The following is a 26,652-nucleotide window of genomic DNA, read 5'->3' as shown; positions in this document are numbered from 1 at the left end:
GCTGATAGTGAGAGTCTTTTGATTATGAATGCTTTATCAACTCCAATTCTTATAAGACAGCTTCATTTAGTCCCTGTAATCCAGCCTAGTCTCTATAACCCAGCCTAGTCCCACACTAGCAGACATTGCTGACCATTGCTGAGTTTATTACATCAATACAATAATATCACATCCGATAGAAGGTGACATTGATTGGACACAAACTGTGACAACTTTGCATTCAACACTTTATTCACAAACTAACACCCACTAGCAACGGGTCACTGGTAAACTGAGGGAGACCAAAATATATGTCTGATAAATCTATGTAACTGTACAAGGCATTGTTAGGATAAAACCATCTGTCTTTTCTTCGTTTGTGTACAGTAGTCCCTGTCAAAGTGCTCCAGTCCTCTGGTTGGTTCTTGTCTCAACAGGGAAAAGGGATTTGGAGGAGGGTGGGTCAGGGTGAATCTGCTCTCTGATTGGACTAGAACAGAGTTATCACAGCTCAGCATGTTAGGTTGGTCACCCCTCTTCTGGCTAATATAAAATAGATTTAAAACATTTACATTAATTGTAAAACATACATTCAAATACATACAGCAATTTATCATATATATGTGGAGACTGCGATAGCACCATGTATAACGAAGACAAAGTGACTAGTAACAGCTGTGTTAAAGAGAGAGAGGGTTGTTAGATTTGGTTCTTCAGTGCTGCTGGATCCTCCAGGGTGGGCAGGGGTGCAGGTCAGGAGCAGGTTCCCAGCCTTCCCTCCTACCTGAGGGGATCAGCCCTGGCCAAAGTCCCCAATCAAACCCAGCACACCCTCGCTTCCTCTCTACTGGCAGATGGGGGACAGGCGGGAACTCCAGACAGCCCATTAGTGGCAGCAGGCATATCAGTGGTAACCATAGGAACAGGTGGATAGGGCGCGTTTGACGATAAACCTGCTTACATGATGCAGGCTGGGTGGAGTTGTGAGTCCCAGTCAGGTTTGTGGTTCAGACCAAAACTATTAGGTCAGATAAGCGCCTGGTGGTCGTTGTAACATAAAGCCAGGAGCTGGTGGTTGCTTTACAAATGACATTAGTCAAAGATCTTGTTCAACATCTGGATGCCAAACACTCAGGTAGAAATTAATAACAAACCTAAATTGACTAAGGAAGTGACATCCTAATAGATTCACATCAAACACATCCAAAGTTTCTGGCTTCTCATTCAAAACAAAACATCATGAAACTAAGAAAATATGGCACTCTGTGAGTATGTGTGTGTGTGTCTGTTAGCTAATCTGTTTTCAGACTTGAATTAGTAGCACAGAGTATGGGGGACCGCAGTGTGCCACATACACAGAAGCTCACTGTGGGGGTATGGGAGACAGTAGGATGGAATCAAGTCAACAACACACATCCACAATACAAACACATCTGTCTGTTACCAAGCCCCCCTGTAGGTCTTACGTATCACATGAATATTCAAACTAAAACCTAATTTAAAAGGTCTCCTTCTGGAGGAAGGGGGTGGAGTTCTGATCCAGTCAGTGGATGGGGGGAGGGGAGAGGGGGGGGGCATAGAACCATTAAGGGGCAGATAGAGAGCAGACAGACAGGCTGTTGGACAGACGCTGCTGAGGGCTTCTAAGGGTCGAAATCACTGCAGTCACAGCGAGCCTGCCTCTGTCTCTGGAGCCAGTCTCTCCACATGTCTGCTTGGCTCAAACCATCCTCTTCCTCCTCTTCCTCCTCCTCCCTCAGAAACCTACCCCAGTTGGCGCTACCTTCTTCATCAGAGAGCGAGAGGGGCGAGGAGGAGGAAGGAGAGGGGCGAGGGGTGAAGGAGGAGGGAGAGGTGGTGGGGGAGGATGAAGAGGAGGAGGAGTGTGGTGAGGGGGGGTGTCCTGTCAGCCCCAGCGTGTCCTCTAGGGCTCCAGAGTTCGCCCTCCTCAGCAGTGAAGAGGGCGTGGTCCGAGTGGTCTGGTCGATGGCTGAAGCTGATTGGTCAATTGGTGATGCTGACGTGTGGTCTTCTCCCGGAGGACGGTTTCCGTGGTGACGGCAGGGCGCGTTGCCTAGCAGTACCACCATGTTATGGACAGCTGAAGAGAAGTGTGACCAATCCTCCAAGCTGAGGGTGGAGCTCTGGGCGTCTGACTCCTCCTCCAGCTCCCCTCCAAGCCCCGCCCAGACAGACGGAGCCCCTCCCTCCTGGTCTCTATCCTTCCCATCCCTCCCAGATCTGTCCTCTGGGGAGACACACACACACGCACAAATGTCAACCCAATGTGCTGGACATGATCTGTGACAGTCCTGGTGTCAGGCAGTGTCAGTCATGATGACTCATGAGAGGGTTCTGAATGGGTTGATGGTGAGATCAGACAGCAGACAGACACCCTGCCTTCTGGTGGAGGGGAGCTGAACTGAGATTACTGAACAGGCAGATAAGAGTTAGGGGTTAGTCAGGGGTCAAAAAGACATTCAGGCAGACAGGGAGACATGCAGGGAGGCAGACAGGAAGACAGGGAGACATGCAGGCAGGTAGATAGGCAGACAGGGAGACATGCAGGCAGGTAGATAGGCAGACAGGGAGACATGCAGGGAGGCAGACAGGAAGACAGGGAGACATGCAGACAGGAGTCATGCAGGCAGGCAGACAGGCAGACAGGCAGACATGGTTATTTCTTGTTCAGACTGTTGGCAGAATGACTCAGACCTAAGCTGGCAACAAAAGTATGGGAAAGAAAAAGTAGAAACCCCAGAAGACAGAAACGAAAGAAAAGAGAGCCTAGGATTAATGCTAGTGGCATCATGACGAGCGGAATGGATTCCAAACTCACAGCGAACGAGAGGAAGAAGGCCGCTTCACTTTGGGCCACTTTTTCCGCTGAAACTGCCTGATGCACAACAGGCAACAACAAGACAGGGTGTTATCAAGCTCAGCCAGAACCAGCCTTGCCCAGCCCAGCCCAGCCTAGCCTAGCCTTGCCCAGCCTTGCCCAGCCTAGCAACCATCAATCCAATTCAACCTTATTACGTGGGATAGGCAGGCAGACAGGCAGTGTTCAGATCTCCAACACTGAGTCATGCAAGATGCACCAAAGGCAGAAAAGGCACAAAGCAGAACACGACACAAGCCCATTCAGTGTGATGCCACAGGAACTGAATTGTTCAAGCTGTGACATAGACAGTGTGTGTGTGATAGACAGAGGTAGACTTATGAGTCTGTGTGTGTGCGTGTGTGTGGGAGAGAGAGACAGAGACAGAGACAGAGACAGAGAGAGAGAGAGATAGAGAGAGAGAGAGAGAGAGAAAAGAAAGAGAATCCTATAAAATGAAAATAGGATTGTAAAAAGCACTTTCAATGGGTTCTGTGTAAATGTGTGTTTGTCAGTGAGGTGGGATACCTGTATTCATCAAAGCTGCCACGCTCTCTCCCTCCTGGAGAAGACACAACAGAGGTGGTTAAAACACCCACCCACCCACCCACACACACACACACACACACACACACTGGGGAGGATCAGGGAAGGGATACAGGGCATTATGGGGATCTGCAGAAGATGAGCAGGATGATGAAGACCTGAAGGATAAGGACTCTCTCCGCCATATCATGGTGACCTGCAAGACTGGAGTGTGTGTGTGTGTGTGTGTGTGTGAGAGTGAGTGTGTGAGTGAGTGTGTGTGTGTGTGTGAGAGTGAGTGTGTGAGTGAGTGTGTGTGTGTGTGTCTGTGAGTGTGTGTGTGTGTGTTCCTCACCCAGCTCCAGGCTGCGTGTGCGGGGGTTACACTGCTTGTGGCCCTTACAGGCCCGCAGCTCCATCAGCTGCACGTGGAGCTCATTCAGAACATGACGGTCCAGTGTGTTCACAGCATTCATCAGCTACACACACGCACACACACACACACACACACAAACACACACATGCACAGAGAAGTAAGGACAGACAGAAATAGAGAGGGAGAGAAGGAGATTATAAAGACTGTCAGACAAACTAGCAATTTTCCAGGAACAGAGAGAAGTATTACTAATGATTCAAGTTGACACAATGCTGTGGAGTCTGTGGTCTGTAGTGAGGTGAGTATATGGTGTGTGTGTTTGTGGTTTCTGCTGTACTTTCTGTAAGAACTACTTGCATATCTATGTAAGGCATCTGCTAAATGAATAAAATATGCAACGGTAATGTGTTGTATGTCATTGTGTGTGTATGTGTGTATGTGTGTGTCTGAAAACACCTACCTGGTAGGGGTCAATGTTGAGGTCAAAGTATTCCAGGAATCCAGTGGCAAACTCACAGAACAGGAAGTTGTGGGTCTCGTTGATGGTTCTGAGACACCAGTAGGTGTTGTTGTTGGCACTGGTGCAGGCACAGAACGGCCCCACTGGACACACACACACACACGTTCAATGAAAACACAACCATGGTTACCGAGGTATAATTCAATGACGTGTGTGAGTCTGTGTATGTGTGTGGGTGTCTGTGTGTGTTTGTGTGTGTGTGTGTGTGTGTGTGTCTCACTGGTCCAGAAGGGAGCGGTCTGCCAGTGCTGGTTGTCGTGTGTGAAGCAGGTGAGGCCAGGCATGCTGCAGGTGTCGTTGTTCTTCAGACGCTTCAGCAGCTTCCTCATCTTCTTCCTCCTCTTCTGCTCCTTCATCAGCCACGCCTTCTTATCCTTCTCCTGGCCCTTTCTACACACACACACACACACACACACACACACAGACACACACAGACACACACATCACGTACAGCTCCCTTCCTCCATGGTCATAACAGACACACAGTACAAAGACCTTGTCCTACCTGAAGGGGTGGATGTTGCCACCTTTGTGTCTCAGCTTACTCTTGTATTTAGACTTGTATCTGAAACACACACACACACAGACCATCTCTGTCAGGGCAGGATACCCAGGAGGGGTGTGTGTCGAGGTGGGGACCAGGTGATGAGGACATACATGTAGCGGTTGCAGTCACACTCTCCAGGACGTGCCTTCTTCAGGTGACCTCTGACCTCACGCAGGTTCTTGATCTTTGTCTGAAGGGTCTCGATCTGATGCACACACACACACACACACACACACAAATGCATCCAGTGTAAAGGAGCTGCAGAATGGAGGTGAAGTTCTGTAGCAGAGGGAGAATGAGAGGAGGGGGTGGGGAGCAGCTGAGAGGCTGGAAAGGATGAGGGGAGGGAGTTGGTTTGGCTGCGGTTCACATGTGGCTGTGATGTGGACCTGATGTGGTTCTGACCTCATGGTCGATGTGCAGCTTGTGGTCCTTCCATGCCTGGAGAGACTTATACACCCCCGTGTCACACTTGACTGAGTCGTTGGCCAGGATGGCACACCTGCAACGCAAACACTGTCAATTAGCACACACGCACCCCCCCCCCCCCCTACACACACACTAAAGTGCAGAGAAACATACCTGTGAGTGACCTTGATGGATGAGGGCACCTCCAGACTCTCGCTGGTCTTGGGCTGAGTGGTGACTCCTCCCATTCCGCTAGCCTCATCCTCCACCTGGATTGGCCCACGGGTCACTGCCCCGCCCTCGCTCCGGTTGCCGCGGGGAACAGGCTGGTAGCCATCCTCCAGGTCAACAGCAAACAGGTCTCCGCCCATCTCCATGGAGACAGAGCGACTGAAGCGGTTCCTGGAGTAGCTCTTCATAGACTTCATCTCTGAGAGGGGAGGAGGAAGAGGAGGGAGGAAGAGGAGGAGGTCATGGGGAAAGAGGAGAGAGGAGGAGGGTGGGTGAGAACAGTAGAGGTTTAGACAGCTTCAGAACACACCACCTGCACTACCTTCAGGTCCACTAGGTGGCAGCCTCACATCACACCACGACAGGAGAGCAAAGAAGAAAACGACCTGAGCTCAAATAGTTAGGACAGTGTGTGTAAGAGATGAGAAAGAGAGAGAGAGGTCCAATGCTCTACTTACTCTTCTTGGTGAGGAACTTCTTCTTGAAGGAGTTGATGCGTAGTCCAGGGAGGCTGGGGGGGCCCCCACAGTTACAGTCGTCAGGCTCTGTGATTCGTCGGTAGAGCTGAGACTTGATGCTGGCGGTGCTGGGGACCCGCCCCCCCGGCAGGTTGGCCATGCCCTTGACCATGCCCCTGGACACCCCCCTCACCACCCCCTTACACTTAAACAGCCTCAGCTTCCCTGTAGAGTCCTCCACACACTGCCACTTCTAGAACACACACACACACACCAGGGAGGGGAGTTGGCTTACTGAGCAGCTCTCAGCAGCTTGTGTGTGTGTGTCTGTGTGTGTGTGTGTGTGTCTGTGTGTGTGCATGTGTGTCTGTGTGAGTGTGAAAGGGAGAGCTCGCGCTCACACGTGTGTGTGTGTGTGTGTACCTGTCCCAGCTGTTCGCAGGGCGTCTGGTACTCGGTTCTCTGACACAGGTCTTTCACTCGCTGATACTTAGGCAGGAAGTTCTCCTCCTGGGCCACTTCCTTTTCATCCTCTCTCTTGTGGAAGAACTTCCTGTTGACGACAGACCAATCCCAGTCCGGTATGAGCGGCAGGCTGGGCTGCCAGTTGTTTTGATCCCACAGCGATGAAGATGAGAGAGACACACAGGACACTCACCCTCGCTCCACCAGGAAGGAATCCCTCCAAACCTTGCCCTTCTTGTTCACCTGGAACCTTGGTGGGAGAAGGGTTTACATTTACATGTAGTCATTTAGCAGACGCTCTTATCCAGAGCGACTTGCAGTAAGTAAAGGGACATTCCCCCGAGGCAAGTAGGGTGAAGTGCCTTGCCCAAGGATACAACGTCATTTGCACGGCCAGGAATCAAACCGGCAACCTTCTGATTACTAGCCCGATTCCCTAACCGCTCAGCCACCTTACTCACACCGCACACTTTTACAGTGTGTGGTGTGACTGCATAATGTGGTTTCTATATTCACTTTCAGTCACTAAGCAAGGTTTCCTGGTCTCTTTTTTAGTCTCTCCACGTCTTTGTGGTTTGAGGTCTTTGTTTGAGGAAACGGCTCAAGTCTTATTGGTTCAGCAAAAGAATGGGTACTCTGTGATTGTATATGATCGATACCTATCTTTATGTACTTCGTATCAAAGGGGACAGTTTGTGTTGAAACAGGGGGAGGTGAAAAGAAAAAGAAAGAGACTCAAATAAATTGGTTTCTTCCCTGAGTGCCTTGACCTTCCATGGGCCAACTGAACAAATATGAGATATTGATCCAGTCTGGACTCGCTATTTGTTCCTCTCCTCTCCTCTGCCCCCCTGTCCTCTAGCTAATCCAATGCTACATCTTGTGTGTGTGTGTACCTGTTGAAGGCCCGGTCTGTATCCAGCAGTTTGAGGATGGACTTGCCATCCATGTCAAAAGGAGTATCCACCCCAGCGATGTCCAGGATGGTGGGGGCCAGGTCAATGTTCAGAACCATGTGAGGGTTTCTGTGAGAGTGGAGAGGAGAGGAGAGGGAGGAAAAGAAAGGAGAGGGTATTAGTTGAATTGAATGATCTTCCTTCAATCTCTGCACTCATTCCCACTCTACCTACCCCCCCCCACCTCTAACCCTACCTACCCCCCCCACCTCTAACCCTACCTACCCCCTTCATCCCTGTGTTGGCCAACACACCCAGCTAGAGGATCACATGATCTCCTCGCAGAATGGCTTCCCTCCCTTAATCTGCTTTTCTAGGGATCAGAGTACATTCTCTCACCACATGCACACACTCACACACACACACACACACACCACACACACACTCCTCCACAGATGTAGACTTTGGAGGATTACAGTACAGGAGAGAGAGTTCTTCTTCTCTCCATCAGCTAAACTGGGGTCATGTGACCCAGAAGGACCTCCCTCCTCCGCCCCCTCCTCCCCCCATATCCACCCCTCCCCCAGTCTCACATGGAGCCAGCCTCTATGTTGGGCCCCCGGATGTAGAAGGGGACTCTGATGTCAAACTCGTAGGGCATGGACTTGCCCTTGACCAGTCCAAACTGGCCAATGTGGTAGCCGTGGTCTGCTGTGTAGATAATGTAGGTGTTATCCAGCTCTCCTGTCTCCGCCAGCATGTTGTAGATCTGCAACACACAGCACACACACACACACAGATGAAACATACACACATTTACACACACACACACACCACCAAATACCACCAACGTAGTAGGGATAATGCACATGGAAAGAAGACTAGTGTAAAAATCAAATAAAAATGTATTTTTAGAGCCCTTTTTACAAGCAATGTCACAGAGGGCTTCACATGCGCCCATAGAACTGCCCCTCAACCAACCTAGTGTGTGAGTGTGTGTGTGTGTGTGTGGTCACGCACCCTCTCCACACTGTCGTCGACAGACAGCAGCGTCTGCAGCCTCTTCCTCTGCAGCATGTTGGTGAACTCCATGTGGATGGGCCTCATGGCCCCCGTGTAGCGCATGATCCAGTGCTTGTCTGGGTTGGGGGCGTAGTTATAGCTGGGGGTGCTGGGGGGTGCGGAGGGGACACGGGGTGGGAGAGAGGTGGGCGGGGTGGGGGAGAGAGAGGGTTCAGTCAGTGGTCCTGCTCCTACTGCTGATAGTGCTGATGAAGTCATGGACTGGAGGGTTACCCCTGCAGGCCTGCTGTGTCCTATCGGTTGTCGCTCTTTCCTCCCCCTTCCCCTCCCCTCCCTCCTGCCCCCCTCCCTCCTGCCCCCCTCCCCCATCACTCTCCTCCCACTCTTGCTCTGTCTGCAGAGAGGACTGTTAGTGTATGCTAGCTATAATTGGCTGGCTAGCTGCTCATTGGTTTAATTAAAGAGACTGGCTGCCTTTTGGCACAGACAGATGAACCTCTAAAGTGATTCAGGCAGGACGGGCATGTGGGAGGGAGGGTGTGTTAGTGTGTGTTAGTATGTGTGAGTGTGTGTTAGTGTGTGTTAGTGCATGTTAGTGTGTGTTAGTGTGTGTGTAAAAGAGTGTAAAATACTGGGTGGAGGTAATGAAAGTTTGGGGCCCCTGGTCATTAATCACGTGCTTGCACACACACACACAGTCAGAAAGTGGGAGTGTGAAGGAGGGACCATCACCACCCTCTGAATTATCTCTGGAGAACAAACAGGTCTAATCCTGAAACAGACAAACTCCTCTTTCCAGTCTTCCCTCCCTCCCTCCCTCCCTCCCTCCCTCCCTCCCTCCCTCCCTCCCTCCCTCCCTCCCTCCCTCCCTCCCTCCCTCCCTCCCTCCCTCCCTCCCTCCCTCCCTCCCTCCCTCCCTCCCTCCCTCCCTCCCTCCACAAATCTGCTTCCCTCTGTGTTCGCGCGGGTGTATGTGTGTGTGTGTGTGTGTATGAGTGAGTGTGCGTGTGATTGTGTGCGTGCGGGGAGCCTCACATGTGCTGGGAGGCGTTGGGGAAGGCGGTGCTGTACTGGGGGGCAGAGTCCTCGGGGCCGTGGGGCGCGGCGTGACTCAGCACCATGAGGACGGGCCGGTGGGGGTACACCCTCTTAGAGGAGCGGAAGTACCTCACACTGTCCTCTGTGATCAGGTCTGTCAGGTAGTCCTGCCAGAACACACACCACTCAATCAGGGCCTCTCTCTCTCTCACACACACACACACACACACACACACACAAACAAAGGTCCAGACCTGGGGGTAGTTGGAGCCGTGTTTCTCCCGGAGACCGTTCCTACAGAGGGTGTAGTTGTAGAAGCGAGAGTTCTTCACCAGCCCCACCCACTCCCTCCACCCTGGAGGCACGTAGGAGCCGTTGTACTCGTTCAGGTACTTCCCAAAGAAGGCTGAGCCGGAGCCAGAGGCAGAGACAGAACCAGAGACAGGGGGGAGACAGCCATTGTGAATATGTGGGTGATCATATTTGTGTGTGCGCCAACTTGGTCCAAGTACGTTGTGTGGGTGAGAGAATGTGTGTGTGTCTGTTCTTTCCCGCAAGTCCTGTGCTTTCCTCAGGACAGTAATGGAAGATGACAGATCTGGCAGCAGAAATGACGTTTCCTTTGTTATGACTGCAGGGCTGCTCTTCAACTGGAACACACTGCACCCTACCCACTGTCCAGGCCTGGTGTGTGTGTGTGTGTGTGTGTGCATGTGTGTGTCTGGGATAGCGACCCCCCCCCCCCCCCCGACAGCTCCCACGCTGCGTGTGTGTGTGTGTCTGAATACTGTAAGCCTGTACCTTTGTGTGTGTGTGTGTGTGTGTCTGTGCGTGTGTGAGTGCCTGTGTGTGTGTGTGCGTGCGTGAGAGAGAGAGGACCGACCTGTCCTGTATCCAGTGTTGTTGAGGTACACTCCGAAGGTACGCGGCTCGTGCTGGGCTTGCCAGGAGGGGGAGGAGCAGTTCTCGTTGTTGGTGTAGGTGTTGTGGTTGTGCACGTACTTCCCCGTTAGCATGGAGGAGCGCGACGGGCAGCACATGGGCGTGGTCACGAAGGCGTTGGTGAAGTGGGTGCCCCCTTGCTCCATGATCCGACGAGTCTTGTTCATCGCCTGCATCGACCCTGGGGGAGGGAGGGAGTCAGAGAGAGAGGTAAAGAGAGCGGGAGAGAGAAAGAGAGAGAGAGGGGCAGAGAGAAGGGGAAAGAGAGAGAAAAGAGAAGGAGAGAGAGGTGGAGCGAGAGTAGGAGAGAAAGAGGGAGACAGGGGGTGAGGGACAGAGAGAGGGAGACTGTCTTACAAACTAGCAGTATTCCAGCCGCAGTCAGTCAGACTTCTCCCCAGGGGCAGGCAGCCCACTCTCTCTTCTACACAATAGAACAGCGATAGAGACAGCATGTCATCTGCTCAGCTAATTATCTCTCCATGTGTGAGTGTGTGAGTGTGTGAGCGTATGAGTGTCTGTGTGTGTGAAAGAGTGACCGTGAACGTATTGTATGTGTGTGTGTGAGCGTACGTGTGAGTGTGTGTGTGAGTATGTAAAGAGTTGGTGTGTTCTGAGTAGAGCTCAGAGGAGTGCAGGGAGAGGAAGCGAGGGGGACTAAAGTGTTAAGCGAAAGTGTTCTTCCAAATTTGGACACAAGTACTTTTTTTAGGTACCCTTGAAATGATTGTGTGTGTGTGTGTGTGTGTGTGTGCACAGCTGCCAATCCTAATGGAGTGGCTGCTCTCTGCCTCTATTGAAGGATGAGTATCTATTTACCAATCCACACGCTCACACACACACACACACACGGCAGGGATTAGGTGCTGTGCAGGGTGTAGTGTGCAGGGTGTAGTGTGCAGGGTGTTGTGTCCAGGGTGTTGTGTGCAGGATAGTTGTGTGCAGGGTGTAGTGTGCAGGGTGTAGTGTGCAGGGTGTAGTGTGCAGGGTGTAGTGTCCAGGGTGTAGTGTGCAAGCATTCTGCTCACCCAGCTCTATGTCCTGGTCGTCCGTGAGGATGAGGATGATGTTGGGTCGAATGTTCCGTCGGTCTCTCTGAAGGCGGGGCTTGAGGCGCTGGCTAGACAGGAAGATGGAGGCGTGGCCAAGAGAGAAAAGCGCCAGGAGCAGGAAGAGAAAGGGGCACAGGCCCCGCCCCGCCATGGTGACCTTTAACCCTGCCGCTGAACCAATCGGCTGCCTGGACTGCTGCTCACCGCCTGGGGAGAAGAGGAAGTTGAGAAATAGTGACCCAGTCGTGTGTTGCGTAATGTGGAGTCGTGTGTTGCAGTTGTGTTGTGGAGGAAGAAGTCGAAAGACTGAGATAACAGGCAGACATGTTTCAAACATGTTTTCTGTCTGCCTGTGTCAGTTCCCACATGAGGAGATGGACCACAGGACACACACCAGGATCTGGGCGTAAATTAGAGAGACAAGAGGAATGTGGGTTCCAGGATAGAGCCCTAAACCATCTCTGAAGAACAGTGGACACCCCTGTCAGACAGGATGACAGAAACCACGCAGACTTACAACCAACAGTGCAATGGATACTGACGTGTGCTGTGTATAATGTAGTATGTTGTGTGTAGCGTGTACAGTAGTAATATGTAACATTGTCCTGTACAATGCTGTGTGTATTTTATTGCACAGCCTCGGACTGCAATCAATAACAATAATAATCATTATTTTCAGTATGATCTTATTTGAATATCCCAGCCCAGGGAATAGAATACCACCCCAACACCCAGGTTTAGCTGTACCCCAGACCAGCACCTTAAGACAACCCAGACAGGGGTAGTGTTCCAGTGTCTCTATGGTAGTCTACTGGAGGGGAAGCAGGATGGTGCAGTGGCATCAGAAGATCTCTGGAGCAGGACTGTGTGTTCCAGCCCTGTAGGGCTCTGTTCACAACATTCGGACTTCTGGGCAATCTGAATTGAGTGCTCCAGAGCTCCTTTTACAATGCTACGTACACAAATACACAGACACACACACACGTACAGAAAGGCAGCATGCAGGGATAGGAGATCTTCCTCTGTTCCCACTGTGAACAATCTGAGATTACACTCACCCCCTACCTGGTTGCTTTGTTTCCAACACACCACATATACACACACTCACACAAACACACACACACACACACACACACACACAGTAACTCCTTTCTCATTTCACTCTATTACAGTGTAATCCTGTGTGTGTGTGCGTGTTGGTGTGTGTTATGTCACAGACAAACATTATGAAACAGTGCTTCCAACCTCCCCTAACCCTGTTTGGTAGCAGAGCTTAGTCACTAAGTTGTTTGTTATATTATAGGTACTGGCATGGAGTATATGCTCCCTGGTGGAATCAGCCTCGTCCAACTAGCCTGACCCTGACCCGTCCCACTTATCCACAGTACACCCACCCCCCAGTCTAACCTGCCTTTGTACACCCTCTTACACAACAATACAACAAACTTTGCTGTGACAGAGAACTTCCTGTTGAGCTGTCGCAACAAACCAAAACCCAGCATTGCTCCAGCCACTGCCAGGCACCCACCACAATGAGGAAGTCGTCTCTACAGACAGACACAGCACAGGAAGACAAACACCTGGAGCCCCAGCCAGCCGGCAGCTCCGGCAGAGCAGCAGAGTCCAGGCAGAGCAGCCCTCAGCAGCAGCTACAGAGCTACAGAGCGCCCACTTCCCAGCCAACAGAGGAACACACACCAACACGGAAAGAGGACCAGGAACGATCCGCTGATAGATTCTCCAGAGCCCTGGACTCTTCTGTTCTCTGATCCCCCCCCCCCCTCTCTCTCTCTCTCTCTCTCTCTCTCTCTCTCTCTCTCCCTCTCCCTCTCCCTCTCCCTCTCCCTCTCCCTCTCCCTCTCCCTCTCCCTCTCTCTCTCTCTCTCTCTCTCTCTCTCTCGCGCCCAGCAGCTATCCCGCCATCTGTAGTCCTACCTCATAACAGTGTTGCCAAGCGCTCCGTCTCTCTTGCTCCTTCTGGTATCCAAGGACAACAGTAGATCCTCCCCTCAGCCTAGCATCTCATGGCAGTGGTCCTCCTGCCTGCTCCTCCACCCCTCTCTCTCTATTTACCTCTCTTTCTTTCTATTCACCTCTCTCTTTCCACCTCTCTCTCTCTCTCTCTCTTCACTACTTGCAGCTTTCCGTGTCTCTGACCCTGGCTTTATTACTCTGCCGTTCAATCTCTCCCTCTTTTTCTCCGCTGCTCAGAGCGCTCTGTCTTCCTGCCTCCAGCTCCCTCTCTCTCCACCTCCCTGTCTCACTGTCAGACCTCCTTCCTGCTTATGTGCTCCGCGCTCTTGCTCTGTTGTGTGCACTTTCTCTCTCTCTCTCTCTCTCTCTTTCTCTCTCTCTCTCTCTCTCTCTCTCTCTCTCTCTCTCTCTCTCTCTCTCTCTCTCTCTCTCTCTCTCTCTCTCTCTCTCTCTCTCTCTGTCTCTCTCTCTCTCTGTCTCTCTCTCTCTCTCTCTCCCCCTCCCTCCCTCCCTCCCTCCCTCCCTCCCTCCCTCCCTCCCTCCCTCCCTCCCTCCCTCCCTCCCTCCCTCCCTCCCTCCCTCCCTCCCTCTATTCTCGTCGTTCTCTCTCCCCTTCCACCCCCTTCGCGGCACAGTCTGCTATTTTGTACGCAGTGCTCCCCTCATCACCTCTCTCTCCTCCTCGGACACCCCTCTCTCCTCCTGATGTGTTCTCCTCCCCTCCTCCTGTCCTGTCCTCCCCTCTCCTGCTCTCCCCTCCCATGCCCTTCCCCAGCCCGGAGCTGTTGTAAAGGGGCTGGAGTGTGGGGCTTCTTGTCTCCAGAGACACAGAGCCCATCTGCTTCTTCCTACCCCGTGCATCCAGTGTAAGCCCCTTACTGATGCCCCTTACGTGGGCCCAGACAAAGACAGCTCTAGTCGGCTGTCTAGTGACTCCTGGGAAGGGATGCGGGGATAGTGAGATAAGGCTCGCTATCAAGGCATCTGCAGTAGTGTGATGTGTAGGTATGTTGTCCAGAATGAATGTGGTGATGTGATGGACTGTAGTATAGCGATGTGATGTTGTGATGAAGTGATGTGATGTGGTTGGTAATGCTGGTCCTTGTTTAAAAAAAGGGCTCTGGAGTAAGGGAGTGAAAGAAAGAGGGGGACAATAAGGGGGAGATAAAGAGAGAAGGTTGGAGAGGAGAGGGTGAGAGAGTCTGAGTGAGTTAAAGAAAAGACAGAAGAGCGTAGTCAGATTGACTGCCCTATCTTTTTAATTAACTTTGTCCATTTGCTCTCCTTATCGCAGCACATTAACAACTGCCAGCCTCAAAGTGAAGTAGCGTGTGTGTGTATGTGTGTGTGTGTGTGTGTGTGTGTGTGTGTGTGTGTGTATGTGTAGGAGAAAGTGAGAGCGAAAGGTCTGTTGGACTGTTCAGAATCCAATAGAGAGATAAGGGGAGTAGTGAGACAGAAAATGAGAGAAGGCAAGTGGAGCAATGAAGGGAAGAGAGAGAAGAGAAGAAGGATCAGCTGAGGGGAAGAAAGAGAAAGAGGAGAGAAGAAGATAAAGAGAGAGAGAGAGAGAGAGAGAGAGAGAGAGAGAGAGAGAGAGAGAGAGAGAGAGAGAGAAAGATGGACCGTCAGAGAGAGCCACCAGCCGGGCCACCACTAGAAGACACTTGTCTCTTCTCACCAAGCAGGAAAACAGCCTGGTCAGCCTCCTAGCATGTCTCCTTATCCATCCTCAGCCTACCCCGTGCACGCTCTCACTCCACTGTCTCAGTAGGAAACCCTCCTTCGTGCGCATGACGGTGTCGCGTATCAGTGCGTGTGTATGAGTCTGTGTTCCATGAGTGTGCGTGCACTCACGGGCGCGCGTGTGTGGAGGCGATCCATGCTCCTCCATCCTTGGCTAGCCGCCAGAGCCTGTCATTAATTAGCACGTTGAGGGGAGGCGTGTAATTGTCAGAGTGATCGCTTTAGCAGCGTAGCCCCTGACACACACACAGCAGGAACACACAGGCGGGAACACACAGCAAGAACACACAGGCAGACAGGCAGGATGCCTTCTCCTCGGGGGAGAACCGCAGCACAGGTCAGAGAGGAACCACAGGGTTCAGCGAGTTCTAAACGAAAACATCCAGAGTGCTGGATATGGAACTCTGAGCCATCTACACAACAGACGTGAAGTTTCAACATCCCAGTTTCCCACACGCGCTCACACAACCGCACACTTACTCACCTAAGATCCCGCATACATTATCGGCTGTCGTCCATCGGGCTCGCTAAAGGATATTGTGTGTGTGTTGGTTGAGGGGTGGCATGATAGTATGGGACACAAAGCCACTCTAAATGGGTGACGTGAGTGTAACCGCCAAACTAATCTGGCTGAAGCGGTTACTCTCCCAGCTGCTCTCTCTCTCTCTCTCTCTCTCTCTCTCTCTCTCTCTCTCTCTCTCTCTCTCTCTCTCTCTCTCTTGTTTCCTCCCCTCTCTCCAACTCTCTCTTCCTCTCTCTCCAGCTGTAGTGCAGCGTTGTGGTCGTCCAGCCGTTCTGCTGGTGTGTGAGCTGGCCATGCTGCTACAGTGGGAACCCTCCAGCTAGCTTGGCTTCCTTTCACCTCCACAACAAAACCAGCCTTTTCTCATTTAAATCCAGCCATGACAAGCCGCTTCGCCTATATACATCCTTGTGGCTGGTCTCAGAGGAGGGGGGCTGGGTGAAGCCTGGCCAGTTGACAATATTCAGCCTGGCTTGTCTACACCACACAGCCATCGAATCTAGTAGTGTACACAGTACAGCCTGGCTGGTGTGATTCATGTTGTCTCCTGCTTCAGACTGTATTTTACGGGAGAATCATCAAACAGTGGACACAGACACACACACTCACCACCGTGCCCTGTCTATGCTGTATGAAGTATTGACCACTACCATGGTAACCATTACTGTTAAACCTCTTGGAACGGAGCGAGCCCAGCAGGCTCTATGTGCGTGTGCGTGTGTGTGTAACAGAACTAGATGTTAAGCTATCCATCCTCAGCAATGGAATGGTTGATACCCCCCCCCCCCGCACACACACACACACACATCCCTCCCCCCTTCATGTGGAGCTGGAGAGGAGGAGGAGAGTTCAGTCGTGTTCTGTTGATGCATTATACATCAGACACTGGGCTGGTGAGATTCTCCCATGTCTATGTGGCTCTGCCAGCATACTGAACGCAGCAAATCTCTTTTTCTCTCTTACACACACACACACACACACACACACACACACACACACACACACACACACACTCTCCTGCATGTATACTGCATACACACACGAGATGGGCCTGTCAGCTGTAGTTAATGTGATTGGCTGGAGCCCAGTGCTTGGTGGGGTTTGTGGTGCTCCTAGTGGCTCTGAGTGGGGCTGGTTTGTCCCCCGGGCAGAGCCGGAGTCTTATGTAAGAGAAGCTTGCTGTCAGAATCCCCTCTTAGATCGACACGCACCTCCACGGCCTCGTTCCATTCACTCCTCCTGCTGCCCCTCCACTCCACTCCCCGGCCCCACCCTCCGTTGTCACCCCTTGCCAGCCTCCGTGTCCCCCCTCCCCTCCTCCTTCCCCCACGGGGCCTCCTCTCTCAGACCGGCCCTGGTTAGGACGACGTGCGTGGCGGTTTGAAACCCGACGTTCCTAAACAGAGAGGGCTTGTTGAGACAAACTCAAAGCGACAGTTGGGTCAATAAATGAGCTGCTGCTTTTTCACGGGGGTCCTGCGCATGACACATGGCCTTTAGCTGCGGACGCAGCCTCCCTGGCCAGCCTCTCCTCTCGCCTCCCTTCTCCTCCTTCTCCTCCTGCTCCTCCTCTTCACTTCACCTCCCTTCTCCTCCTCTTCACTTCACTTCACCTCCCCTCACCCTCCCTTCTCCTCCCCTCCCCGACCTGCCCTGCCCTCCCTTCACTTCTTCTGTATTCTTCTCCTTTATTTTCCTTTCCCCTCCTCTCCCATCACCCTGCACTTTAAAACTGAATGCCCCCCCCACACACACCTACCCCCCCCACGCACACACATACACACCCACCCCCCCCATTCCCCCCCACACAGTGATACTGGGCAGAGAAGACAGGTCCTAGGACTAGTAGGGCATAGGGTTGTGTGTGTGTGCATGTGTGTGTGTGTGTGCATGTGTGTGTGTGTTTGTGTGTGAGGGAGAGATTGTGGCAGTGTTTATGTAAAGAAACCTAAAAAGCATGTAGTGACAGCAGAGATCTCATCCTCTGAGAAGATTACCACCATCACACTGCCGGCGTGCACACAACACTGAACACACCTCTTGAGTGTGATAGATTGTGAATGTGCGTGAATGAGTGTGTGCGTATTGGTGTGTAGTGTGTGTGTGAGTGTATGTGTAGATGTGTGTGCAGTTCACTGGCCCGCCGGGCCCCCCCCTCTGCTCCAAGAGGCTGAATGCTCCCCGCGCCCCTCCTTCTCTCCCAGCGCCCGTATCCATCGCCAACCCTGTGGAATGCGGGGGGGCAGTGTGTGAGGCTGCTGAGGGGTTGTGGGTAGTGACCCTGAGGTCAGGCCGTTTAGTCTCCTGCTGGGGAGGATGAAGGCTACACAGCCAGGGTGATACAAGGGAGACAAGGACACATGTGGTCAGGAGGCATACCGCCCACCCTCGCTCCTCCCCCCGCCCCCCCTCCTCCCCCACCCTCCACCCGTCCCGACAGGAAGAAAGATGGCTGCCAAGGAGCTACACAGAACATCTCTCTTTCCTCCTTGTGCCAAAGCGACGACCCCTAACCCGAGTGCGAGTGCGAGTGAGTCTCATGATCTCATGAAGCTGCCACTGCTGGTGGCTGTGAGCGACACTAACAATGACTCCCCGACCAAGGAAATATTCACACAGAGTGGACAAGAGTACCAATACTTTGTCCTGGTCACATTTCCCTCCTCTGGGGCCTGTGGGGAAGAGGAGAGGAGCTGACACTCTGTGAATACAGAGGTGGACTACAGCACACACACACACACACACAGCTCTGGTTCCATGAGTAGGTGATTAGAAGTACTGCTGTTACCATGGTGTTTACACCTAACAATTCCATCGACGTTTCCTCCAGTCACCTCAATGCTGTGTGCTGAGTCAGAGAAACACAGGTACCACACATCTCCTCTCCTCTTTCCTCCTGTCCTGTCCTTCCTTCCTCCCTTCTCCTCTCCACTCCTCTTCTCTCCCTGTTTTCTCCTCTCTTGCGCCACCCTCTCCTCTCCGCTTTCTATCTTGTCTGCCTCTCATCTCACTCCTGACAGAGAGACTAAGAGAGAGAGAGAGAGAAGGAGAGAGAGAGGGGGAAGGAGAGAGGTAGAGATTGATGAATTCATTATTGATGCTACAGGACCATCAATCTGAGAGGCTGGGCTCATGTGGCTTCTCACATTACCCCCTGATTCATCATGTGGAACCATTCAGTTAGGCTACCGCTACGGAGTGCCACAGGCACACACACGTTACTACATGTGTACGTCGGTGTGTGTGCTGCATCTGAGTGTGTGAGGGTATGTGTGTGTGTGAAGGTGTGTGTGTGTGTGTGGGGGGGGGGGGTAGATGGCTGGCCATCCCCAGGAGATGGTGGCGAGGCCTGTTGGTAAATGTCAGCACACTGGTAGAGAATATTGTGACATATGGGAAATAAATGTCAGTCGGCAGCCAGACTGAGGATAAATGTGTGTGTGTGTGTTTGCGTGTGTGAGAGAAAGAAAGAAAGAAAGAGCGAGAGAGTGAGAGAAAAAGAGAGAGAGAGAGAGAGCAGAGTGAGAGATGTGGCAGGAGAAGAGAGGAGAGGGGAGATCAGACTGGTCTCTCCTCCATCCAGACCAGTCCTGTCTTCCTGAGGGATTTCAGGCTAATTTCTCCCAACTAACAAGCACCAGACTGATAATATCATTTCCTGTAGCCCCCTGGTTCCGTCTTTGGCTATATTTACAAAATGTTTTTGTGTGTGTATGTTCTATTGATAGCAGATCCCTACAGTGGGTTACAGCAGGCTGCTAATGACCGCTGTATTAATAATGCAGCCACTGGAACTCTCTAATTTGCTAATTGACATAATTTGTTTCTCCCAGTAGAGGAGGGCCTTTAAGTGTAATCTATACTAGTCTGGCCACACGCACATACACGCACACACACACACACACACACACAGGTTTTGCTCCTACAGCATAAGATGAAGCTGACGTGTTCTGAGTCAAAGGTGGATGGTGAAAAGGCCAGGGGAAGAGGAGAGGCGAGGAGAGGAGGGGAGAAGAGAGGAGGAGATATCCAGTGAGCCACTTAGGCGCCTCAGAAACCAGATCCTCTACTAACAGAGAAGGGGGAGAGAAAGACCTGAAGTGAACCATAATGTAAAGAGAAGCAGATAGATGTTTATTGTTCCTTTGTGTCCTCCCAGTCAGCTGGGTCCTGTGTCTGCCTGTCAAGCAGCCAACCAGACAGTTAGTCATGAAACCAGTCAGCCAGCCAGCCAGTGTAGTGAGCCTCCTGAGAGTCTTTCAGTAGAGTTATAGAGTAGCTTCTGCTCCAGTCAGAACAAGTGACACCGTATAATATCTTTATTATCCATTTACTGCCTGTGAAGCAATGTTCTCCTCTCTGCTCCTCTCTGCTCCTCTCCCCTCCCTTCTCCCTCTTTTCTCTCCTCCCCTAATTGCTCCTGCTGGGAAGAAACAAATCCCGTGGTGACCCCCACTACACACACACACACACACACATGCCCTAGACTTGACAAGTCAGCAGGAGCAGCCCTAGTGGGATAGTCCCTGGTCACCTGCCCAGCCCCTGTGACACACACAGACTCCTCCAGCACCACTTCTTCTTCATTAAGACCTCCAAGACTGGAGGGTTGCCAGCTGAGCACACACACACACACAAGCATAAACACACACAAACACACACACACCCCTATTCATCGTACTGTCAGGGACCTGCCTCATCAGCAGCAATGTAAGCGTGCAGGCTTGTGAGTGTGCGTCTGCGTGTGGGTTTGTGTGTGTGTGTTTGTGCGCGCGCGTGTGTGTGCTGCTTTGGAGGAGGAGGTAAAGATGTTAAATCATCCTGTTCCGCAGCACTTTAGGGGAACTTAGGGATGAAGGACTTCTGGGAACATCATGTCATCCATCTTTCCCTCGTCATCCCTTCTTGCTTCCCTGTCTGACACGGCAGAGGGATGGGAGTCGGGGTCAGGCTCTCCAAGTTTCACCTCAACTTTCTCTCCGCTTCGCTCCTTTCTCTTGAGTACTCTCCTCACCCTCTCGTATTTCACCACACATCATCTTTCTATCCTCTCTCTCTGTCTCTGTCTCTGTCTCTGTCTCTCTCTCTCTCTCTCTCTCTCTCTCTCTCTCTCTCTCTCTCTCTCTCTCTCTCTCTCTCTCTCTCTCTCTCTCTCTCTCTCGCCTCCCATTTTCTGCGTACAGGATCCACGTTTAGGCTCAGTCTTCACCTCTCTACCCGCGCACTGCTCCAACATGGTGGGAGTACAACTGGAGACTGCTACAGTCGAGCCTGAGGTGATGCATCAGATCGTTGGAAACATCCCACACTCACCAAGACTCCCCCACACACACACACACATACACACACACCAAGACTCACACACACACACACACACACACCAAGACTCCCACACACACACACACACATACACACACACCAAGACTCACACACACACACACACACCAAGACTCCCACACACACACACACACACATACACACACACCAAGACTCCCACACACACACACACACACATACACACACACACACCAAGACTCCCACACACACATCAACACACGCACACACATCAACACACGCGCACACATCAACACACGCACACACATCAACACACGCGCACATACCAACACTTCCACACACACTGAAACACACACAGGGGTTGTTGGTGTGCAGGTCAGGTTACCTGAGGGGAATGTAGCCAGTCCACAGTGTGTTCACCACAGTCTGATCCCAGCAGGCTGCCTATCCTCAGTCAGCTATAAATACAGCACACAGAGATCAGGTGTCCTGGAGAACACAGCACTCAGAATCCTGCACACTCAGACAATACAGACTACAACAGTCTCACTCATACAGACTCACACAGTACAGACTCACACAGTACAGAGTCATACAGACTCACACAGTACAGACTCACACAGTACAGAGTCATACAGACTCACACAGTACAGACTCACACAGTACAGAGTCATACAGACTCACACAGTACAGACTCACACTGCACAGAGTCATACAGACTCACACAGTAAAGAGTCATACAGTACAGATTCATACAGTACAGACTCATACAGACTCATACAGTACAGACTCACACAGTACAGACTAATACAGTACAGACTCATACAGACTCATACAGTACAGACTCACACAGTACAGACTCACACAGTACAGAGTCATACAGACTCATACAGTACAGACTCACACAGTACAGACTCACACAGTACAGAGTCATACAGACTCATACAGTACAGACTCACACAGTACAGAGTCATACAGACTCATACAGTACAGACTCACACAGTACAGACTCATACAGTACAGACTCATACAGTACAGACTCATACAGTACAGACTCATACAAACTCATACAGTACAGACTCATACAGACTCTTGACTCAAACCCCATAGATGTAGACCACAGGGCATGGGAAGGTTGGACTCAAAATTAGACCCCAAAACAGGCAGTGAGGTGGAGATAAGCAGGTGTCTGTGTGTGTGTGTGTGTGTGTGACAGAGGGAGAGGTCTTCTCACTCTGCTCTAAAAGTACAGCAGCAGACACATCCACCTGCCTCGCTTTCTTTCCGCCTCATCTTGTCCCGTCCCTGTCTTCTATTTCTGCTTGTTTACTTAGTCCCTCCTTCCCTTCTCATCTCTCCCTCAGAGCTCACAGAGAGAAAGAGAGAGACTGGGAGAGGGAGAGGTAGAGACAGACAGACAGACAGAGAGACTGACAGACAGAGAGAGAGACTGAGAGAAAAAAGAGAGATAGGATACTAGTGTGTCCCTTTAATGACACAGTATTTTTAGCTGTGGGTAGGGAGGCACATTCCTGTTGCTATTAGACTTAGCATTTAATCCTCTTAAGCCAACAGCCAAATGAGGCAGATATGCTGAATGTAGATGCTGAACAGAGATGGGCAAAGAGCTGCTGCAGGCCTTCAGGCTACTGGGAAGAGATCCTCTACTACCAGACTACAAATACAGACATCTGCCCCTCTCCTTTTACCAGACTACGTCTACATAAGCTATGATACCTGTGCCTGACCCCTGACCTCTGACCTCTGACCCTTGGCCCTGAGCCCACCACTGATCACAATCCGAAGGTGTGGTTAGGAGGGGAACCCTTCAGCTGGGTCAGCAGGCAGCAGAGAGACTGCAGGGAGCAGGAAAGGAGGGTCTCCTGAATAGAACAATACCAGTCTTGCAGCTTGTTACCTAGGGAACCCAGGGAGCATGGGCAAGACACACTTCCTGACATTCTGACGGACCCCCACCCCCCTTCCCCCGTCGCTCGCTCTCTCTCATTCTTTCTCTTCCCCTCCCATTTGATTCTCTCGCTGTTCCACCTCGATCTTGCTCTCACCCTCTCTCAGTCTCTACAGTTTATAACCCCCCCATTCACACACCAACCCCCCCTTTTGTGAGAGGAGGTCTTGTTGGAAGCAGAGTGGTTGGGGTCAGTTGACTGGGAGCAGTGAACTCCACCACAAAGGAAAGCTTCTTAGCTTGTTAGGTCACAATTAAAGCAAATGGGATGTCATTTTCCTACCAATTTAAACAGCTTACTGTACAGTTGAATTGCAACTGTTTCCTATGTATGTAATTATAGTAATTACAGTGGTTAGACAGCTGTGTACACACACTCACATCTGCTGTTGCTGAGGGAAAGAACTCTACAAACACACACGCACACACACGCATACACATTATGCAAACACATACACTCGCTATCTCCTCTGCCCACCAGTTAAAGCACTTAACACACCGGGCGTTATCAGTGTGCCAGCGGCGTAAGTTTGGTGTATTATTTGTAGTGTGTGTGTGTGTGTGTGTGTGTGTGTGTGTGTGTGAGGGTGTGTGTGAGTGGGTGTGGGAGGGGTGGGGGATGTAATGAGTGTGCCAGGCTTAATCATTCCTCTCTGCCTGCTTGTTCAGCCAGGGGAGAGAATGAGAGAGAATGGGGGAGAGAGAGAGAAAAAGAGAGATTGAAAGAAAGAGAGAGAGAGGATTTTGGAGGAATAAGGGGAGAGAGAAGGAGAGGGGGAGATAGGAAGAGAGACGGACAGAGAAAGAGATTGAGACACAGAGACACAGAAGAGCGAGAGAGAGAGAGAGAGAGAGAGAGAGAGAGAGAGAGAGAGAGAGAGAGAGAGAGAGAGAGAGAGAGAGAGAGAGAGAGAGAGAGAGAGAGAGAGAGAGGGGGGGGGTGTCGCCAGTGAGAGGGTGATGGATCAGGTACCTAACCGGCTCCAGCAGCACCACTGCAGGACATATTAACAGCAGAATCCATCAGAGACACAGCACAGGAAGTGTGTGTCTTGATGTGCATGCATGTGTGAGTCGGTGTGTGTATGTGTGAGAGTGAGTGTGTGCCTGGATACATTAATTGTCCTACAATCACACACACACACAGATACAGACACAGAGATACAGTCACACTCACAGCTATAGACACACACACAGTTGGCCACTAAACTAGAGCAGGCTAGTTATAAAACAATTCAGTAAGCTACTCTTGAAGTAACTGTCTGTTACTGTCTGGGGAGAGAGAGAGAAAAAGAGAGATTGAAAGAAAGAGAGAGGATTTTGGAGGAATAAGGGGAGAGAGAAGGAGAGGGGGAGATAGGAGGAGAGACGGACAGAGAAAGAGATTGAGACACAGAGAAACAGAAGAGCGAGAGAGAGAGAGAGAGAGAGAGAGAGAGAGAGAGAGAGAGAGAGAGAGAGAGAGAGAGAGAGAGAGAGAGAGAGAGAGGAAGAAGGAGGTGTATGCATTACCTTGACTCCAGACAGTGAGTGGTCAGTTTGCTTCCACTGTGACCCAAGGATCTGTAACACAGAAATAGGTCTGGTCAGTCACACACAAACACACACACACACCTAGTGAGTCACTAAAGTAACACATACATGTAGGCCACAAGATGACCCTGGAGGTCTGAGCGTTAGACACCCCAGCAGCTGTGCTAGTCTTCTGCTCAACGCTCCAGAAGGTTGATCTGAGAGGCCTGCACACATTTACAACACTCTCCACTCTCTGACCTTGAACTGGCACAGCAAAGAAGAGACAGAGAGAGAGAGAGAGAGAGAGAGAGAGAGAGAGATGGATAGAGGTCTCCCCAGCAGCCAACTCATTCTTTCCTATAAAGAAACAATTTCTCTTATTTTCTCAACAAGATGGATCAGAGCAGAGTCATCAAAGACCTTCTGTTGCAGATAAATCAAACTGAACAGACTGGAGCGAGGAAGGACACACACACGTTCAAACACACGCACACACACACCACACACCGCACACAAACGCACACGTTCAAACACGCACACTTGTTCAAACTCACAGTCATGCACATGGAGGTGCGTGACTTTGTCCGCGTCCTCTGTCAGCGGTGAGGAGAGAAGTGAGTGTGTGTGATGAGAGGAGTGTGGGCGAGGAGAGGAATGTGTGTGTGTGAGCGTCGGTGGAGAAGTAGGTCTCTCTTAACTATGCACCAAGTGGGTGACCAGGTTCAATCCCCAAAAGAAATGAAACACTCTCCCCATCTCTTCACCCACCTCACGCTCTCTCTCCATCTCTCCCCCTCCCCACTGTCTCTCCATCTCCTTCCCTCCATCCTCCGCACATTCTCCAACAGACAGAAACAGAGCAGGAATCTATTACCCCAGCACCCCACCCAGCAGGCATGGCTGTGTTACAGCATGATTTTCATGCATGGACTGAACCCACGCATGCACACACCCACATGCATCCACACACAGACACACACACACACATAGACAGACAGACAGACAGACACACATACACACACAGACACACACATAGACACACATACACACACACACACACACACATAGACAGACAGACAGACACACATACACACACAGACACACACATAGACAGACAGACAGACACACACACACACATAGACAGACAGACACACAGACACACATACACACACAGACACACACACATAGACAGACAGACAGACACAGACACGCACAGACACTGACACGTGCAGAAGCTCAGAAACACACAAACACACACACACACTTCCTCTGTGTGCAGCAGTCAGTAACAGGGTGGGTGTGCCTCATTAACAGTCCTCAAAGAGGGCTGTATCACGTGACTGAATACCGATTGGCTCCCATCCTGCCAATTCCATCCTCCCCACCCACCACCCTTTGTAGATGTGCCTCCCTGCAGCCAGCCTCTACTGTTCTCTCTCCATGGCAACTGGATCTGGGAGGGGGGGCTGAGGTGGTTGTGTGTCTATGTGTGTGTGTGTGTGTGTGTGTGTGTGTGTGTTTGGGGGGGGGGGGGTCTAACCTCCCATTAGTCTTTAACTTTACCTGTGGCTCTACCGGTCTCTGTGTGTCTGTGAGTGTCCCAGTCCATGTGTGTAGCAGGGTGTGCTCTGCTCTCAGCCAGTACAGCAGCTCAACAGCACTTCCTATTCTGCCGTCTCATAATGCCTCAGTTGATCTCACACAGGGAAGGGACAACAGCCATTAGTCATGCAGCCCATCCTCGGGGCAGCATGAGGGTGTGTGTGTGTGTGTGTGTGTGGGCAGGCTCCCTGCTGTAGATACACTTCTGGCTGGTTTGCTAATGGTACAGCTCCCTGAACGGCAGGACACCCCCAGCACACAGGTGTGTGAGTCAGTGTGTGTGTGTGTGTGTGTGTGGGGGGGGGGGGGTGGTATTCAGGGTGCTGAGATGTTGCCCCCTCCCCCAGGGGAATGAAACATTCACCACCTGTACCGATACCGCCTGATCACCTGCGTAGGTCCCTCAAGGGGCAGAGAGACAGACGTCCCTCCAGACAGACAGGCAGCCAGCCGGCCAGGGGTCCGCAGGGAGTCATACCCCCCCCACCCCCACCCCACCCCCCTCCCCCTCGTCTGTGAACAGTCGTTATGGTGATGAGGCCTGTGCTGCCAGGAAGTGTGTGTGTGACTCAGTCCCTGAGGGACATGAGCCAGATAGATGCACGTCAGAGCACATTCACACTAATAGATAGATATAGAAATAACAAGACAAGGCAAACATGGACACATGAACGCAAGCAGACTGACAGG

The 26,652-nt window shown here is 51.5% G+C and overlaps 1 protein-coding gene across 4 annotated transcripts in view; it reads right to left on the bottom strand.

The window, feature by feature from the left end:
* Positions 1 to 213: 213 nt before the first annotated feature.
* sulf2b (sulfatase 2b) overlaps positions 214 to 26,652 on the bottom strand; it is a 40,701-nt gene continuing 14,262 nt past the window's right edge. The window contains exons 2-24 of one of the 4 annotated variants that reach the window (XM_084680302.1): positions 24,358 to 24,408; positions 21,262 to 21,334; positions 18,370 to 18,606; positions 11,315 to 11,545; positions 10,228 to 10,467; positions 9,599 to 9,750; positions 9,342 to 9,511; positions 8,304 to 8,454; positions 7,877 to 8,052; positions 7,284 to 7,412; positions 6,581 to 6,637; positions 6,346 to 6,475; positions 5,923 to 6,175; positions 5,408 to 5,663; positions 5,231 to 5,327; positions 4,936 to 5,030; positions 4,784 to 4,843; positions 4,499 to 4,668; positions 4,219 to 4,361; positions 3,738 to 3,861; positions 3,386 to 3,419; positions 2,819 to 2,875; positions 214 to 2,227 (exon numbers count right to left, since the gene is read on the bottom strand). In XM_084680302.1, the coding sequence (XP_084536428.1) occupies positions 2,197 to 2,227; positions 2,819 to 2,875; positions 3,386 to 3,419; positions 3,738 to 3,861; positions 4,219 to 4,361; positions 4,499 to 4,668; positions 4,784 to 4,843; positions 4,936 to 5,030; positions 5,231 to 5,327; positions 5,408 to 5,663; positions 5,923 to 6,175; positions 6,346 to 6,475; positions 6,581 to 6,637; positions 7,284 to 7,412; positions 7,877 to 8,052; positions 8,304 to 8,454; positions 9,342 to 9,511; positions 9,599 to 9,750; positions 10,228 to 10,467; positions 11,315 to 11,489 (2,700 nt within the window). In that variant the 5' untranslated portion in view covers positions 11,490 to 11,545; positions 18,370 to 18,606; positions 21,262 to 21,334; positions 24,358 to 24,408 and the 3' untranslated portion in view covers positions 214 to 2,196. The remainder of the gene's footprint in view (positions 2,228 to 2,818; positions 2,876 to 3,385; positions 3,420 to 3,737; positions 3,862 to 4,218; positions 4,362 to 4,498; positions 4,669 to 4,783; positions 4,844 to 4,935; positions 5,031 to 5,230; positions 5,328 to 5,407; positions 5,664 to 5,922; positions 6,176 to 6,345; positions 6,476 to 6,580; positions 6,638 to 7,283; positions 7,413 to 7,876; positions 8,053 to 8,303; positions 8,455 to 9,341; positions 9,512 to 9,598; positions 9,751 to 10,227; positions 10,468 to 11,314; positions 11,546 to 18,369; positions 18,607 to 21,261; positions 21,335 to 24,357; positions 24,409 to 26,652) is intronic. The other 3 variants (XM_084680300.1, XM_084680299.1, XM_084680303.1) reach the window with 3 other exon arrangements.

The sequence above is a fragment of the Hypomesus nipponensis genome, chromosome 18 (genome assembly GCF_054491055.1).
Source record: "Hypomesus nipponensis isolate SF chromosome 18, ASM5449105v1, whole genome shotgun sequence".
In the NCBI taxonomy this organism is placed as follows: Eukaryota; Metazoa; Chordata; class Actinopteri; order Osmeriformes; family Osmeridae; genus Hypomesus; species Hypomesus nipponensis.
The sequence above is the reverse complement of the archived record's forward strand: the minus strand, read 5'-3'. Positions and strand labels throughout refer to the sequence as shown.